The following is a 17,752-nucleotide window of genomic DNA, read 5'->3' as shown; positions in this document are numbered from 1 at the left end:
CGAAATTACGAAACTTCAGAGTTCAGTCAGAAAGCGAAAATATTCAAAAAATAGGAGAAAATATAGTTTTAGGTTTTTGCATTTAGCTAGTGCTAGCATATTTTTTGTGATTTTGGAGTCATATTAAAAAATATATATATAAATAATGAAAATTGAAAATTTGCGCCATTTGGTTGGTCACGTGACTGTATCTCTCTCTCTCTTTTAACGTCGCCATATTGCGATTGTGCGGTGGTGAGAGTTTTGTGCAGTCTAATAAAAATTTTAACTTTTAAAATTTTCTCTTGTGATTTAATTGTGAATTTAGTGTAAGTGCACGTTCTGGGTTTCATAGGGCAAGAGAATTGTGAGAATTTCAAGAATATTGCCATCAAGGTGAAGGGTCAATTCATAGAAGAAAATAAACTCTCGGATCCACCATTGAAATAACCAAAGTAGTGACTGAGAACCAGAAAAGTTCTCCAAAAGCTGCATAGTCTGGAATAGGTAAATATATTTACAATTAATTAAAGATAATAAGAATCAAATATTCTTTGAATCCTTTAGATTAATTAGTGAAGTTTAACCGGCATCGAATGTTTACTTATTTAGGATAGACGAAAAAGTATGTAAAAACTACATAATACGGCGTATTTACTGGGAGTAATAAGTTAATAATTTTTATTTCATGGACCTCGTTTTCCAACTGAAGATTAATGACAGATTATTATTTTCTTTTAAAGTACTTAATGTTTCGTCTACGAGATTTGTTTACATTTGTTAAAAATATTTACTGTTGAATTAGCATCTTGACATGGCATGGTTTTTGCATTTTTTATTTTGACGTTGTAACGCGACCTTGCAATGGTGGTATCTTGAGATGGTACACGTAGCTCTACTGAGCGGTACCATGGAACCGCCATTTTGATTGCCAGTGGCTTACCAGGGGGGGAGAAGAGCGGCGGGAGGGGGGCGTTTCTACTATAAAAAATATGACGCTCAAACACTTTGACTTCTCATATTATGATCATAGTTTTGAAAACATAACCTTATTTTATTACTGTTTTGACAGGTCTACCCTATGGAATGTAGCTTGGGATGAAAATGAATGGGGATGTAAATGGTACTATGGAGGAGGGCATGGAAGTAGACCTTCCAAGTTCACATGAAAACGAACAAAGTCTCCAAAAAGTTACCTTAACAGACTGTGATGATATTAAAAACAATGGTGAGAATAGCAATAATTCAGAGACTGGCAATCATGTAGACAGCGAGACAAATGACTGCTCAACGGGCAATGGTGTTACAGAAAACTTGCTCAATGAGAATAGTAGTGAATCCAACAACAAACCACCCAATGAATGTTCCAAGGGCACACCTGAACTGCAGATAGATCAAGAACATAGCAACCATTCAGTAAATAATCACTGTAGTAACAGCAATGAGCATTCTCCAAAGCCAGTCTCCAATTCACTTAATACGGAAGTTGTGGAACAAGAGAAGTCAGGGGAGATAAATGATCAAAATAATGAAGACAATCACATTGTTGACAAAGGTGAAGGTGGGAAACAGGTGTGTAGTTTTAAATTTATTACTCCCATAGGTTCACAAAATGTTTGAATAAAACAGCAGCTTGACTAAAACTTGTGCAGACAAGATCATATGAGAATAATCTTTTTTCCAAATTATATGTTGTTATTCATATTTCACTTACCTACTATACCACACAACTCTAAACACTTGCATATTTCGATTGACACTCCCATACATAGCCATTACCATTATTCTATTGAAAAAATCTATTGACTAGAGCTTGTAGCAGGATATTTATTTATCATCTATGGACTTCTATAATATTATTTTGCAATCCTAATGTATAGAGCAAATTAAAGATGAAATACTAAATTTCATTTACCAATTTTGGCTTTTAAGCGAATTTTTTCTTTCCGAAGACAGACACAAGTGGTCAATTTTGGTTGGCAAAGATATTTTAACCTGTTTTTGTACCTTGTGTTATGTAGCAGTGGGGGCGGTTATCGCGCCCCCGAACCACCAAGCGGTATTACTTTCGCGTGGTTGTAAACCCCCGCGGCAAGGCAATGCCGTGGCGCTGGCACGGCAGGGCGAGAGCCATTCCTATATCTCGATGCGCCCCTCTCTCTGACCTGAGCGGTCGTCTAGAGGTAGAAAATGATTACGTTTATGCACGCACCGAGTGAAGATCGGAGCCGGTTTTTCTAAACCGTCTGTTACCGTCTCACTGGCACTGGAGGACAGCGAGTGGTTTTCGCCTTCACGTTGATGCTATGAGGTTGGAGGTCTTAGGACCTCCGCTAAAAGACGCGCGGGCACGTCACGGGCACGGCCGTCGCAGGCAGGCGCGGGCTCGCTGTGGGGGGGCACCCGCCCCGTGTACCCGCGCGAGTTTTAGCGGAGGCCCTTATAGGATCCCATAGAACTTTGGCCGTTCAAGTTTTAAAATGATTTCTTAATGCGGGCAAAAAAAGAGAAACAGTGACCAAAACCACGCGCCGACGATGTGCCTCAAAATTTGCTATAATATTTATTATTCCGCAAAATCAAAATCAGGGGTCGTTGCCATGGTAAATGAGACGACCGCGTATTTAAACGCTGGCGGGTTCCTTTGACTCGTGTTGACAGCGGAAAGGGTATGATAATCGCGGCTGTACGGGATTCAGTCTGACAGTGAAAAGAGAATGGGCAAAGCAGTCTATTTGGATGGCTTACCTTTATTATATCTATCTATTTACCACAATATGTTATCCCAGCTATACGTAGTTTCACGTCATCTGTCCCCAACGATTATGGTGGCATCTGGCTTTGTGTGAGAGGGAGAGAAACATAATGAAACTTCGGATAATGTTATTGGGAGTAGTCCCGGCGATCCATCCTTTCCCTAGGTGTGTAGTGTTTTCCTTGTTCCATTCCTGGGGTGACCACATGTTATTTTTGCGTCATTTATTCCATAATAAATTCTTATTTCTATAAACGTATTGAGTATTTAGTTTGTTTTCCATTATCCTACTATCCTACTAATATTATAAATGCGAAAGTTTGGATGTCTGGATGTTTGTTACTCTTTCACGCAAAAACTACTGCACGGATTTTGATGAAACTTTACAGTATTATTGCTTATAGGCTATAATTTATGACGATCTGTGACAAACGAAATTTCACGCGGTTGAAGCCGCGGGCAAAAGCTAGTTATGTATCATAATAACTCTTTCTCTTTTCACTTATTTTTATGCCAGTTTCATCTTTTCCATGGCACGTTATTAGAACAAGCTTAATAAATTCTTAGTCAGTGCAAATACCTCTTTCGAAATAAGTGAGAACTGGTAAAATGCATGTATGGTCAAACAATATTGTGGGTCAAGTAACAATTTGTTTTGAATGCTTGCCTTAGAAATATTTATTTGGTGGACCCAATTAAGTGTGTTCAATGTCATGCATTTTCATTATTTGAAGCCCAGGTGTTGTACATAATGGAGAAATTGAAAACATTTAATATTTCTCTGAATGGGATTAAATATAGACCAAAACTAAAAGCCGGTTAAGTTATTTTGAAATCCATAAAGAAACGGCTGAGAAATTAATTATTTAAATTACCTACATATTTTCGCGTGGAACTCAAACATAGGCGGTGCCGTGACGTCACGCCACCTGCTTAAGTTTCAACCACAATGCTTACCACCCCTGCCCTGGCGCATTGTCGAGAATGACACTATAATGTCAAAGTCTTCTTCTTCTTTTTGTCAGAGGGCCTAGTGTGAGTTTTTATTAAACCTGCTCACTAGTGAGCGCGTCAAAAAATTACACTAACGCCCGTATTCACAAACAATGCTTGCTTAAGTGAAGCAGCAAATCGAACGCACAGCGTTAAATAGAGCTCTGTCATTGGTTCGTGTATCAACCTGTGCGTCCGCGCGCACTGTCAGACCTCATAGTAATGTTTGTGAATACGGGCGTTAATGTATGACGGATTGAACAGCGCCCCTAGCGGGAAACTTTCAAAAACTAAAATTTTCATACATTTTTTCAGGGTTCGAAAATATCCGATATTTATTATAAATATCAAAATATCGGATATTTATGATATATATCCGATATATATCAACTTTGATATATATCAATTTTGTATGAAAGCCATACTATTATTTTATTGTATTATTCATGAATACTATTGCATATGTGTTACATAAACATGTTTTTAATGTTTTTAAACTTAAAATCTGACAAATAAAGCAAAAACATAAAATATTCTTTTAAATACGGCAAAATCAACTAAAAAAATAAAAATCTTATGTCAAAAAGTACAAATACAGTAACAAATTTTAAAAGTTGATATATATCATCAAAACTGGCTTGATATATATCGGATATTGATTTTTTTAAACTTGCTCACACAAAACTCACACTCAGCCCACTGGTCTTGTAATATTATGTCAAAAAATATTAGATTTAAAAAATTTGGCCAAGTGCGTGTCGTGCCACGCGCAATGTAGGGTTCCGTATTGTCCGTCGTTAATACAATATATTTCAGAAGCAAGCAATTACTTCATGTAAAGTAATTTTTAATATTTTCTGCTAAGGAATTATTATTAGTTAAGTAATTTACTATAATACATGAGTTAAAAGACTATTACTCTTAAACTAACTGATCTATTTTAACCGTTATAGTTTTCCTTGAAAGTTCATGAAAAGCAGTATTACTATGAACTTTCCCAGATTTTTCAAGCCAACAGTTTAGTTTTTAGAGAGGGGGGGGGGGGGACGTTGTTTTGTATGAAAAACCTTTTTAACGAGTCTTGGATAATGTCTCCCAATAAAGTGTTTATCATCCTGTATTATCATCAATTTTTTTCGTTTTCGGACTTCTCTGTATGTTGCGTAGCCAATCTCATTCTTAGAAAATATTATGCTACGAGGGGCGGCTGAAAAGTTTTGAGCCTAAGTATCTACAAGTGCTATTATTGACTCGCGCTAAATTTAAATAACTTGCCAATAACCTCCTTAGTATATGTACAAAGTTTCATTTCATTAGCATTATCACGCTTTTAGTAATTAATCCGTAAACATCATCATGTCTCAGTCATCCGCGCAATGTACGAAATCGAAGTACACAGTTGTCATAAAATTCCTCAAAAAGAGGAACAAAACGCTGACGGTAACATTTGAAGAGATGTCTATAGTTTATGGGGAGTCTGGGCCTTAATTTGACATCATGAAAGATTGGATCCGATAGTTCAAGCATGGCAGGGAGTCTCTAAAAGATGACCGCAAGTCAGGGCGGCCCGATTTCGCCATTAACGAATAAAATAATGAAAATTTAAAGAATCTTGCTTTAGAGATCAGCGAATTAAATTGTGACAGATAGCTGAAGCCATAGGCAGCAGCAAGGAACGTATCGGCGATATTTTTCATACACATTTGCACATGAAATAGGGGTGCGCGCGATGGGTGCCAAAAATGCTCACGCCGCTCGACAACCAGTGTCGAGTCACAACTTCGCAGGAGTTTTAGGACATCTTTGGCCATAATCCGAACAATTTTTTTTCTCACATTATCACTATTGATAAATAATAGATCCGGCAGTACGATCTAGAGTCTAAATAAAAGTCAAGGCAATGGATTCAAAAGGGAAAACGCCGTCGCGGAAATTCAAAGTGGAGCGATCGACACCCAAGCTATATAGCCACTATTTTTGGGATTGTGGCGGAATTTTATTCATTGACTATTGATACTTAAAAAAATCTACAATAAACGGGGATTATTATGCTGTACTGTTGATAGGAGTGCGTCAAGTGGTTGTTGAAATATTAAGAGGCAAACTGGCGAAAGGAAATCTGTTACTGCAAGACAATTCACCCGCGCACACCGCGCATTTTGCATGGCTTGCCCCGGGTAAAACTGGATTTCAAGAAATTAATCACCCACCACACAGTTTAGTCCGAATCCCTAGCTATTTTGTCTAATTCTCAAATTGGAAAAAATACTTCCAGGGACGAAGATTTTTGAGTGACAAAGAAATGAAGGCGGCGTTAAAGGCTCATTTCGAAGGCAAAGATTGCGATTTTTTTTTCAGTGGGTTAAAAGCTCTTTTACACAAATGTAAGAAGTCCGTTGTAGTAGAGGGAGATTAAATAGAAAAATATATTTTTTACACTTTTCTATCGGCATTTTTAATACCCTAGGCTCAAAACTTTTCAGCCGCCCCTCGTACATTTTCGCCGTCCACCAGACTAGAAGAAATATGTTCGTCTAAAACTTTACATAGTTTCTGACGTCTTTTAATTTAAATCTGCCATTCATACGCATTCATGTCCTGCATACCAAAATAGCATAATAAAATCCCCCTAGGTGTTTTAAAATTATAATGCTGACGTTTTCAGGGTTTTCGGCTCTGGAGAGATCAATAATTGTTTATAAAATAACATTGACAATCTTATAAAAATTATGCTATTGTGTGCATACATAGTATGATTTTTTTCCTGTCGCATCATAATTGCTCTTGCTCATTATTAAATAAATGTTATCAAAAGGGTATGGGTAAGGGACGAAACTAGAAATAGTTGATATCGTGTGCTGTGCGATTTCACCTGGGCTTGACGGTGACAGCTAAGCAAATGAAGTAGTGTAGCGGCAGTATTGTGTAGTTTCAGATGTTATTCCGTATTTTATACATTTTGCTGCCTTTTCCATCTCGTCGGCTGTGGCGAACGTTGTAGTATTATTAAAGTGGCCTAATTCGTCATTTCTTGCTTTCAGACTTCGATTGATGACGAGTCCGATGAATCATCTGCTGAGGATGATTCTATTGTATCTGATGAACGCAAAGCCGAAGACACAGTAAGCATTGACTCTGGTTCAGAAGATGAGGGAGATGAAACTTCACAAGATGTCCAATCAGAAAATATCAGGACAAGTGATATTATTGTATTAGACATAGAAAGAGAATCTGAAAGTCAAAACGGTGATTCTAAAACTTCTGAAATACATGAAATTGAAAGTGACAATGATGACTGTGTAGTGGCTTCCGAAATAAAATCTGCTACTGTCAAGGAAACTTTGCCACTTAGACGTAGCAGCAGGGCAATAAAACGTAAAAGATATAATGATGACGTTCAAAATGGAATTGAGTCTGATATAGAAGAAATATCGTTCAACGAATCTTCATTACGTAAGGGCAAACCAATTGTAATTAACGATACTAAAGCACTAGTTGAGATGGCAGCCAAACAAATGAAGCATGGGAATAATAATAAAAAAGAACCAACTGTTGTCATTATTGATACAAACTCAGGTTCACCTCCTAAAAATACTTCAGTGTTAATAAAGCCTTCCGTTTCAACATCTACTTCGGTTCTCAACGCCCAGCATTTATATCAAAGCATTGTTGCGCGTGGCACAACGGTGACACCAGTTAGCAGCACTAAAAGTACATCCACACAGGTATCACAAACGCCTACACCACCTATTTTACCATCTTTGACAGACGATATGTTCGTCGTAGAAGCACCCTCATTTATTGTACCTTATGTATATGAAAAGCCGTCTTTAAAACCTTTTAGAGAGTTTGTATTCAAGTTAGGTAAAGAACTGGAAGAGCAAAAGCAAAAAGATAATAAGGAAGAAGACACGGATAAAGAAAAGGATGACGGTTCTGAAAGCGAGGCCCAGTCCACGCAGAAATCAGAAGAACAAGAGAAAAAGAAAAAATCTGATAGAGGTAGGTTTAGTATTTCTTTATTTTCTGCTATTTTTAATTTCACAGATCATAATACAGTGTTAAAGGGTATTCATTGAAATAAATGCTAAATTGTTTTCGCAGAGCGACGAAGGCGGAGGAATGATGACGATGATGCATCGTGGGACGGGGAGTCCGCTTCAGAGTCTGATGATGCACTGAGCGATGAGGAGGACAAAATTGTAGTGAAAGATAAAACTGAACCAATTGACCAGATAAAAAATGTGACCGAGTTGACTGCTGATAAGATTTGTTCAAGCAAGGCCAATGTTCATAGCTCTATGGATTGCTCACTAGGAAAGTTTTTCATTAATATTGGTCTTAACCTTGTCCAAGAATTTGTGCAAACCGATTTGTTGAAACAACAAAATCGCAAATTATACAAGGAAAAGAAGTCTGGTCAAAACACTAGAGCAACAGAATCATCTATAGCACAACTTAAGAAAAATCTAGAATTTAGTAAAGAAAATAATGCACCTTATGTGCAGCCCCAAAAGAAGTGTGAGCTATGCAGTTTCAAAACAGAGTCGATGCTCGCCATGGCTAACCATTTAGAGATTCCACATATGAAAAATAACATGTACAAATGTAATTTTTGTTCGTTTGAAATTCGAAGTCCGCATGAAATTTTGTATCATATGGAAGCAGAGCATAACGTAAAAGGTCGACTGGAGAGAGCGCCGTCATACCATCAGTGCTCAAACTGTCCGTTTGAGGACAACGGGAAAGGAAAATTAGCGCGACATCTGCTAGCCTGTGCAAAGAAATTCAAACCTGAAACGAATTTAGCTCCGCCTGTGGATTGGGAACCACCAGCTAAAATACCAAAGGTATGTTAGATATTTTAATATCATATTGTGCAGCAAAGGACAGTGCCAATCCATGTATGGAAGTTGGACCAAGTGCTGCACAGAATGAAACTATAGTGCATTTTGTTCCTCAGACCAATACTAATTTGTAAACCGGAGCGCACTGAAATCTATCCCTGGAGTTAAGAGAAAAAAAGAGTTTTGTTTTGAATTATTTACATACAAAATATCATCGATATATACGTACTACGTATAAGATTTCGTGATTTTGGCATTAAATAACACTCGCTATGTTAAACTTAACCATACTGCATCCGTACACCTTACTTTAGTACGACTTCGACATTATTTATAAGCGATCAAGCGCTGTTTCAGTAGTTTAGTTAGTTGACCGAAATTAATTATTTCCAAAATGGAGCAAGAAGTTTTAGCTTACAATAACTTCAATAATCGATTGTAATACACCAATAAATTGATTTTTCGCAAGGATAGAGAACTAAAACTTTTTGCTTCATTTTGGAAATAATGATTTCTGTCAACTAACCAAACTATTGCAACAGCGTTAGATCGCTTATAAAGAATGTCTAAGTCGCACTAAAGTAAGGTGTACGGATGCAGTATGGTTAAGTTTAACATAGCGAGTGTTATTTAATGCCAAAATCACGAAATCTTATACGTAGTACGTATATATCGATGATATTTTGTATGTAAATAATTCAAAACAAAACTCTTTTTTTCTCTTAACTCCAGGGATAGATTTCAGTGCGCTTCGGTTTACACATTAGTATTGGCATGAGGAACAAAATGCACTATGGGTTGATTCTGGGCAGCACTTGGTCCAGACCCTGGCACTGTCCTTTCAAAATATGCGCGAAGTAACATGACTGTTTTTTTTTTTATAAATAAGACTAAATGTATTCAAACGGTGGGAAACATGTGGGTCGCGCGCTCTGCGTGCGCCAACTCACGAACGTGGAAAATATGCGGAGAAAGCACGAATTGTTTTAGGCAATATTTCATCATTGTTAATATTGATTAATCTGGAGCAATTTCCTATGTGGTTTAGTCTAAAGCGCTACTTGTATGTTGTTTATTGATATGGTTTCTGTTAGTTAAACGATATAATAATTTTAGAGATTCATGTTGCAGTGATGTTGATGATCAATTTACTTTTTGGTGATTTGAGATACCTAGGTACGAGGGGCGGCTGAAAAGTTTTGAGCCTAAGGTATTAAAAATGCCGATAGAAAAGTATAAAAAATATATTTTTCTACTTAATCTCCCTCTACTACAACGCACTTCTTACATTTGTGTAAAAGAGCTTTTAACCCACTGAAAAAAAATTCGCAATCTTTGCCCTCGAAATGAGCCTTTAGCGCCGCCTTCATTTCTTTGTCACTCAAAAATCTTCGTTCCTGGAGGTCATTTTTCCAATTTGAGAATTAAAAAAAAAAAGCTAAGGATCCGGACTAAACTGTGTGGTATTCGATTAATTTCTTGAAATCCAGTTTTACCCGGGGCAAGCCTTGCAACATGCGCGGTGTTCACGGGCAAATTGTCTGGCAATAACAGATATCCTTTCGCCAGTGTTTGCCTCTTATTATTTCGACAACCACTTGACGCACTCTTATCAACAGTAAAGCAAAATAATCCCCGTTTATTTTAGTTTTTTTTTAAGTAGGTAATCAATGAATAAAATTCCTCCACAATCCCAAAAATAGTGGCTATGAGCTTCGGTGTCGATCGCTCCGCTTTGAATTTCCGCGGCGGCGTTTTCCCTTTTTAATCCATTGCATTGACTCTTGTTTTGACTCTGAATCGTACTGCCGGATCTATTTATTTATCAATAGTGATAATGTGAGAAAAACATTTGCTAGGATTATGGCAAAAGATGTCCTAAAACTCCTGCAAAGTTGTGACTCGATGCTGTTTGTCGAGTGGCGTGAGCATTTTTGACACCCCTTTTTCATGTGTACGTTCCTTGCTAATGCCTATGGCTTCAGCTATCTGTCACAGCTTAATTCGCGGATCTTTAGAGCAAGATTCTTTAACTTTTCATTATTTTATTCGTTAATGGCGAAATCTGGCCGCCCTGACTTGCGGTCATCTTTTAGCGACTCCCTGCCATGCTTGAATTATCGGATCCAATCTTTCATGGTGGCAAATGAAGGCCCAGACTCCCCATAAACTGTCGACATCTCTCCAAATATTACCGTCAGCGTTTTGTTCTTCTTTGTGAGGCATTTTATGACAACTGTGTACTTCAATTTCGTACATTGCGCGGATGACTGAGACATGATGATGTTTACGGATTAATTACTAAAAACGTGATGACGCTAATGAAATGAAATTTTGTACATATACTAAGGACGTTATTGGCAAATTAATTAAATTTAGTGCGAGTCAATAATAACACTTGAAGATACTTAGGCTTAAAACTTTTCAGCCGCCCCTCGTACTGCTGAAAAATGTTATAATCATAAACCCATGCCTGCACCCATACATGATATAACCCCAATAACTAATGAACGACGTTCACAGAACAAAAACACTATTCAATTATAAGCGCAATTTGTTCCGTGAAGAATCTACAATGTGTAATTTGGTGATTACAGATAGCAAAACCGCGCAACAACGTCGTGGGGTCTTACCCGAGCACGTTCAATCGCAGTCCGTACGGAAGCACCGCGGTGCGGACGCCTATGAGCATGGGCCTGGGCCTGGGCATAGCGGCAGGCGGTTTCCGCGGGCGCGGGCGCTCGCCGATGACGCTGCCGCCGCGCGGCGTGCCCATCCTGCGGGGCGGCGGCCTCATGCCTAGGCACACCTCGCCGATACTTATGCAGTCTAACTACGCTGCATCGGTAAGATTCTCCATTATTTTAATATATGGTGATTTATATTATCCTCATGCAGATGCACACTGCGCTGATACTTATGCAGTGTAACTTCGCTGCATCGGTAAGATTTTCCATTATTTTAATATATGGTGATTTATATTATCCTCATGCAGATGCACACTGCGCTGATACTTATGCAGTCTAACTTCGCTTAAGCGGTAAGATTTACTATTATTTTAACTTGTGTTTGATATTATCCACGAAGATACACACTTCGCTGATGCTTTGCAGTCTAATTACGCTTCAGCGCGGTGAGATTCACTCACTTGTCTTTAAAATACGACAATAGGAAGCAATTTTTTTTATACCGAGGTTATTATGAAGATTGAATGCATTCCGGTCCTGTTCCGGTCCTGTAAAAACTTCTATCGTGTTTACTAAAGAGACAACCCTAACCAATGCATGCGATCCTGACGCACGGAGTGGTCTCAGCGCGACTCAGTACTAGTGGTACATACTCAGATAGTAGTAGAGTAGATACTCAGATACTCTCGACGGCGTGCGAGAAGTATATCTCATTGAGCCTTGTAATATCTTTGTAGGCTATTAAAGTGTTGTGCATTTATAATTTCAATGGAAGTGAAGTATTTGTTTGTCAGAATTTGTGAATATCATGACATCTTTTATTCATTTGCGTCTTTGCGAAGTAAGAAGCCTTTGAGAATTTAAACAGAACGGAATACGAATACCCCGTCTATATTCCAACTTACTCTAATTTTTCAAGATGTATAAACCCTCTCTCTTTACTTTTGTATTTCAATCAAAATATGCTTTGTAATTTCAGAATCCCGTGAAACCAAAGTCAGTCCACCACCCGTCGATATCCATCACGCCGCTGCCGCGGCAGCCGCCGCCGCAGGTGCTGCCGCAGCAGGCCCCGAGCGCGCAGTCCAAGGGCTCGTTCGTGATCTGCGAAATATGCGACGGATACATCAAAGACTTAGAGCAATTAAGGAACCATATGCAATGGATACATAAAGTCAAAATTCACCCGAAAATGATCTACAATCGGCCGCCGCTTAATTGCCAAAAATGTCAATTTAGGTAAGGTCTTTGTACGATACTTTAAGTTTTAAGACATCGTTATTTTCAGTTGTTGAGACTTAAATAGTGTACACTATACCGCGTCATATAGCACACAGTCATATTACCGAGGTAATAATATGAAATTATCTCGTATTCCAGGTTCTTCACGGATCAGGGACTAGAACGGCACTTACTAGGCTCGCATGGGTTAGTCACCAGCTCAATGCAGGAAGCGGCCAACAAAGGGAAAGATGCTGGGAGATGTCCTGTCTGTGGCAGGGTAAGATCGTAATCCTAGTCTGTAATCATGATCAATAAGCAGAAACTATGGAAATGTTTTTCATTTATAACTTTTCATTCAGGTATACCAATGGAAGCTTCTCAACCATGTAGCCAGGGACCACAATTTAACGTTAAAGCCAGCCCACCTGTCGTACAAATGCACAGTCTGCACCGCCACATTTGGCATGTACAAGCAATTCGAGAACCACGTGTACTCGGCGCACAGTGTAGTCGCCAAACGAGTCATGGACAAAAGCAAGGCCAGCGCGCCGCCGCCTAAAGGCGCCAGTGGCAAGCCGCTCAAGATCAACGACGAAATAACTATAATACCACAGCCTGCCAAACCGACAACTACTAATGCCAAGGGGAAATAAGGTAATTATTAAATTTAAACTTATATTAAATTATCAGATTGCCGATGTGCCGAAGCTGTTGCGGTAGGTCTGTAGATAAACTATTCCAGGCTCCTAATAAGTTAGTATCAAATTGAACAAAAGACTGGAAAAATAGGTAATGAAAAGTCACTGTTTAAGGTTATACCCAACAATATAATGTGAAAAGATAATGAATAAAATCAATTAAAAGTTACAAGATACCCCATTAAACATTTTGGGCCAATGCGAATGCGATTGCTCATATAATGTACGATGACTGGCATAACATCAGGCGTTCTGCACATGCGAATGTTAAGAGTTGAGTGTGAACAAAAGAGTTGGGAGTTGTATTTTGATGTCCTTTTGTGCCATAATGATAGTGCAGTATTGCTTATTCTTATTTGCTATGCGAAAATATAATAATTATGATTTTAGAACAGAAACATTTTTCTATCAAGCATATTTAGAGTCGACAGCACATAAGATTCTAAATTTTTGTCGAAAAACGAAATACCTACTACAGTATTTAGGTTCGTTGTCGTCGTTCGTACATTTTACAATGTAATCAATTTAAGTTCAGCTTTATGCGAAGTAGAATTTTACAAATAAATTACATAAAGACATATTTCGAGGGTGGTTGAAATATACATACATAGGATATTACACTCCTATCTTAAAAAGTCCACTATTACTATTATATACAATACTTTTTAGATAAGCCCTTCGCGAAGGTTCCACAGTGGTTGGCAAATGACTTTTGTCAATATGTGCATTGCGATTGACTAAGCAAAAACTTTTTGCAAAGCGAAATTAGATTCAACCAAATTCCGTCCACTGCTGGACAACGATCACTCCCACGGATTTTCACAACAACCAGTCCTGCACTACCCGCAGCCAGGTGTTTCCCGAGACCTTTGGCAGATCGTCGGTCCAGCGAGTAGGCCCGCGTCTATTATACTTTTTCCGGTCTGTGGTCGCCATTTGAGAACTTTTCTGTCCCGCTAGTTCTACGAGTCTTGGCAATTATACGAGCTATGTACTTTGGTTCTACTACGGATCACCACATTTCTGATTCGATTAGGTAGAAAAACTACGAGCAAAGCGAATTTGGACATTTGTTTTTGCTGAAACGAATTTTATTAACGAAGTTATCAATCGATTCAAAAATTGTAATGGATAATATTATGTATGATATTATGTATCTGGGGACACGGCAGTGCCCCCGCCAAGTCGAGCAATAAAGATTAAAGATACTCATCCCAACTAATCCCAACTAATATTATAAATGCGAAAGTAACTCTGTCTGTCTGTCTGTCTGTCTGTCTGTCTGTTACGCTTTCCCGCTTAAACCTCGCAACCGATTTTGATGAAATTTGGCATAGAGATAGTTTGAGTCCCGGGAAAGAACATAGGATAGTTTTTATCCCGGTTTTTGAAACAGGGACGCGCGCGATAAAGTTTTTCTGTGACAGACAAAATTCCACGCGGGCGAAGCCGCGGGCGGAAAGCTAGTTCAAATATAAAAATAACTACTGAAACCCCAGAATCTAGTCTCTCTCCGAACTCCCAGGTTTCCCGAGACTCATGCTGGCTTACAAATAACTGGCGAAACTGTTTTTATGCGTTAGACGGCTAGTCGCTATAGTTATTATAGTTGACCGCTGTGTTACTAAGCGAGCTGACGCAAGTTCGATTCTTGCAAGAGCGAGTATCCATGGTTTGAACAGTGTCTATCAAATTCAGACAATAGAAAACCATTGTTTTCTTAATGATTAGCGTATATGTACAGGTCATCAATAACGAAGTTAACTAAAGAATAGTAGGAATTCGTAGAAAAAGATGAATTGAATAAACTGTTTATTCTGCATTTTCACTGTTCAATAAATTGTAGCTGCTGTGCGTTTTCACAATGATTATATTTTCCTTCTGAAAATAATTTCAAATCAAATTATTGACCTCGGCCCAGGAGGATAACTTGGATTTTTTCTCAAATCGATCCACTTTACCTCGCTTGCTTGATCGTTATTGATTTCTTGGATATTGACAAAACCGTATGCATTTAGGCGAAAATGAATTTTCCAAAATCGCCATTGCGATTCACTTTTATTAAAATATACTGCTTACCAGACAAAACGATTATGACCATCCTCAAATTGCCGTCGGCTGGCGAGTCGTGCTAGCAGAATCTATTCTTCTAGAATTTAATTCTAAATCGTAGGCGAACCTAACCGTTGCAAAGAGCAACTGAATTATATGTATAGCGGTAAAATAAATATTTATTGCTTACAAATATATTTCGCCGTGGTTTATATGTTCTAATGATAACATTTATATTATAAACATAGAATTTAAATGCAATATTATAAAAACGAGCCGACCTATTTGCTTATAATTCACTAGAACTTATGTTGTTGCAGGCCGCGGTTGCGCCTATGTTCGGAGCACCACGCTATATATTTCAAGCTTGCCGTCGTCTTCGCCACCATATAGAAAAATTGTAAGGCATATAAAAATTTAACCATCTTCATAGTGTACATTCCAATATTGTAGGAAGTACCGAACACAAATGATTTTAACTATACCGTGTCAGTGCTATGCACTCTATGCATGACATTGATTGTTATGGCCTATAAGTCAATAATACCACTCTAGCACATAGAATGCTGTTAGTAATTTGTATTATTTTGCAAAAAATATTTATATAAAACTTTATAGTTAGGCTTATTGCTTAGGAAACCCTACATATTCTTAAAAGGGCTTTTAAAAAACTACGATCATAGACTACGAATTCACTTGAATAGGTATTTTATAAGATTTTTCATAGACTTAACTAAAGAATTGTAAATTACTATTGTATTTACCGTTTAAGTGAACCTTTTTAAGATAATATTACAGAATAGAATTTAGCATTCTAGTTCCAAAGGAACTCTTCACTGCCCCGGCCTTTGTTGCCAGTGATTATTGGAAATTTTTTGAATATCTATAGAAATACATTAATTAGATCAAGGCAGTGATGTATTGGGAACACTGATAGATATTTTATTGTTGTTAACTATTAGTAAAACTCGCACTATTTGGAATGTATACTACATGTTAGCCTGTGCCTGATTCTCGTAAATTAAATTTGCCTATCTCTGAACAGTTTTGTGTGTACATGAGTATCATTGCAAGTTGTGTGTCCCAAAGTAAAAAGATATTACATAAACACGATGACTCAACGAATTGATGATTGGATGTTTATTAATATTTGTTTGAAATCTGTATTCAATATGGTTGTCATTTTATATTGTGTCAGTTAAATAATCGAGTAAGTACCATTATTTCTGATGAGTTTGTAGTCTCCCTTTGCTGTCATTTCTCATTTGTGTTATGTAAGAGCGCTGTCGCGCTTGACGGTTGTGACGCAGCTCTGCCGGGAGCGCCCCAAGTAGAGCGGCTCTTTCCAATCGAGGTGTACCAATAGTTAACACGCAACCTTTCGAATTACAGTTTTAAGCCGTGTTCTCGACTATATGCCGTGATTGTTAATAATTTATTGAATTTGACTAATAAGATATTATTTTATTTATTTTACTCATTATGGAACCGTCCATCATGATAGCGGGCGACACTCGTGCCGCTAGGAAGCCGTAACTGTCGTATGTCGGTGATAACGTAGCACAAAGAGGAGTACGCCAACGCGGATAAAAACATACAATAACAAGTCCGGTTGTCATTGTGAGTATGAATAAGAATTTAAATTTTATTATAATTATTTATTGAATTTATGAAAACTGAACAATTTTATTCGAATTATTGTTGATTCACTTCTGACTTACATTTAGGTATCTCCATGCGGCACTGGCACGCCAGTAGATTTTGACATTTAACCATGTCAAATGACATTTAACCTACCATTGCCGTGGTTGGTTAGGGGATGCGTTTTAATTTTATTAATTGGCACCATCATTGTTGTCACATACCGTATCGTCTGGATATTTCTTATCTTTAAAACTATGTAACGGATTTTGATGTGTTTTTAATAGAGTAATTCAAGATGAAGGTTTTTCAGCATAATACGTTGTACGGTGAACGTGCCTGTGCAAAGCAGGGGCGGGTCGGTAGTGAATCATAATTTTAAAATTTTACGATTAATCAATTTGTAAGCAATAAAAATGGCTGATTTAAGTCCTTTTAACCAGTATATCGACATCATTTATCCCAGTGGTTGAATCCTACGGGAAGTTTATTCTAATCCAAGACCAGGTTATATTGACTTGTCTTATTGATCAAGAATTTTTAACTTCTATTTAAATGCACTCCGCCTCTGTTCACACAGGCTATACAAAAATACGCACAATATTTTTCGTTCTACACATAAAATGAAGAATATCATACACAATTCAACACNGACCCCTATTCAACACTCTTTGGTGTTAAATTACAAGACTTTAAAACATAATATGTAATTAAGTCCGGTCGCCTACCTATCCTTACCGCTCGTGCGTAAATATATTGCTCGCACACTCACTGCGGCCGCTTGTCGCAGTCACGACAGCAATTTATTATGTAACTAGCGGCCGCCCGCGACTTCGTACGCGTGGATCTCGTTTTACCCCGCCTTCATCTATCTTA

The 17,752-nt window shown here is 37.9% G+C and overlaps 1 protein-coding gene across 2 annotated transcripts; it reads left to right on the top strand.

Annotated features, from left to right (window-relative positions):
• Positions 1 to 103: 103 nt before the first annotated feature.
• LOC114366455 (MOG interacting and ectopic P-granules protein 1) lies at positions 104 to 17,521 on the top strand. Of its 2 annotated transcripts, none has more exons than XM_028323324.1 (9): positions 104 to 486; positions 1,052 to 1,551; positions 6,769 to 7,729; positions 7,832 to 8,577; positions 11,172 to 11,420; positions 12,241 to 12,500; positions 12,642 to 12,762; positions 12,845 to 13,139; positions 15,539 to 17,521. In XM_028323324.1, exons 2-8 carry the CDS (start codon positions 1,078 to 1,080, stop codon positions 13,136 to 13,138), a joined length of 3,105 nt encoding a protein of 1,034 aa, XP_028179125.1. In that variant the 5' UTR covers positions 104 to 486; positions 1,052 to 1,077; the 3' UTR covers position 13,139; positions 15,539 to 17,521. The 2 variants fall into 2 exon arrangements, with proteins under 2 accessions (XP_028179125.1, XP_028179124.1); XM_028323323.1 differs by having other exon boundaries at positions 105 to 486; positions 15,556 to 17,521.
• Positions 17,522 to 17,752: the final 231 nt, after the last annotated feature.

This window comes from Ostrinia furnacalis, unplaced genomic scaffold (genome assembly GCF_004193835.3).
Source record: "Ostrinia furnacalis isolate ACB-3 unplaced genomic scaffold, ASM419383v2 OfSCF0635, whole genome shotgun sequence".
NCBI classification, from domain to species: domain Eukaryota; kingdom Metazoa; phylum Arthropoda; class Insecta; order Lepidoptera; family Crambidae; genus Ostrinia; species Ostrinia furnacalis.
This window is presented reverse-complemented; position numbering and strand designations above follow the sequence as displayed.

Bases quoted from the DNA above. Each gene is read 5' to 3' on its own strand.
- LOC114366455 (XM_028323324.1), top strand. From the start codon at position 1,078: ATGAAAATGAATGGGGATGTAAATGGTACTATGGAGGAGGGCATGGAA. The intron at 1,552-6,768 runs GTGTGTAGTTTT...TCTTGCTTTCAG, and splicing joins AAGGTGAAGGTGGGAAACAG to ACTTCGATTGATGACGAGTC. The intron at 12,501-12,641 runs GTAAGGTCTTTG...CTCGTATTCCAG, and splicing joins TGCCAAAAATGTCAATTTAG to GTTCTTCACGGATCAGGGAC.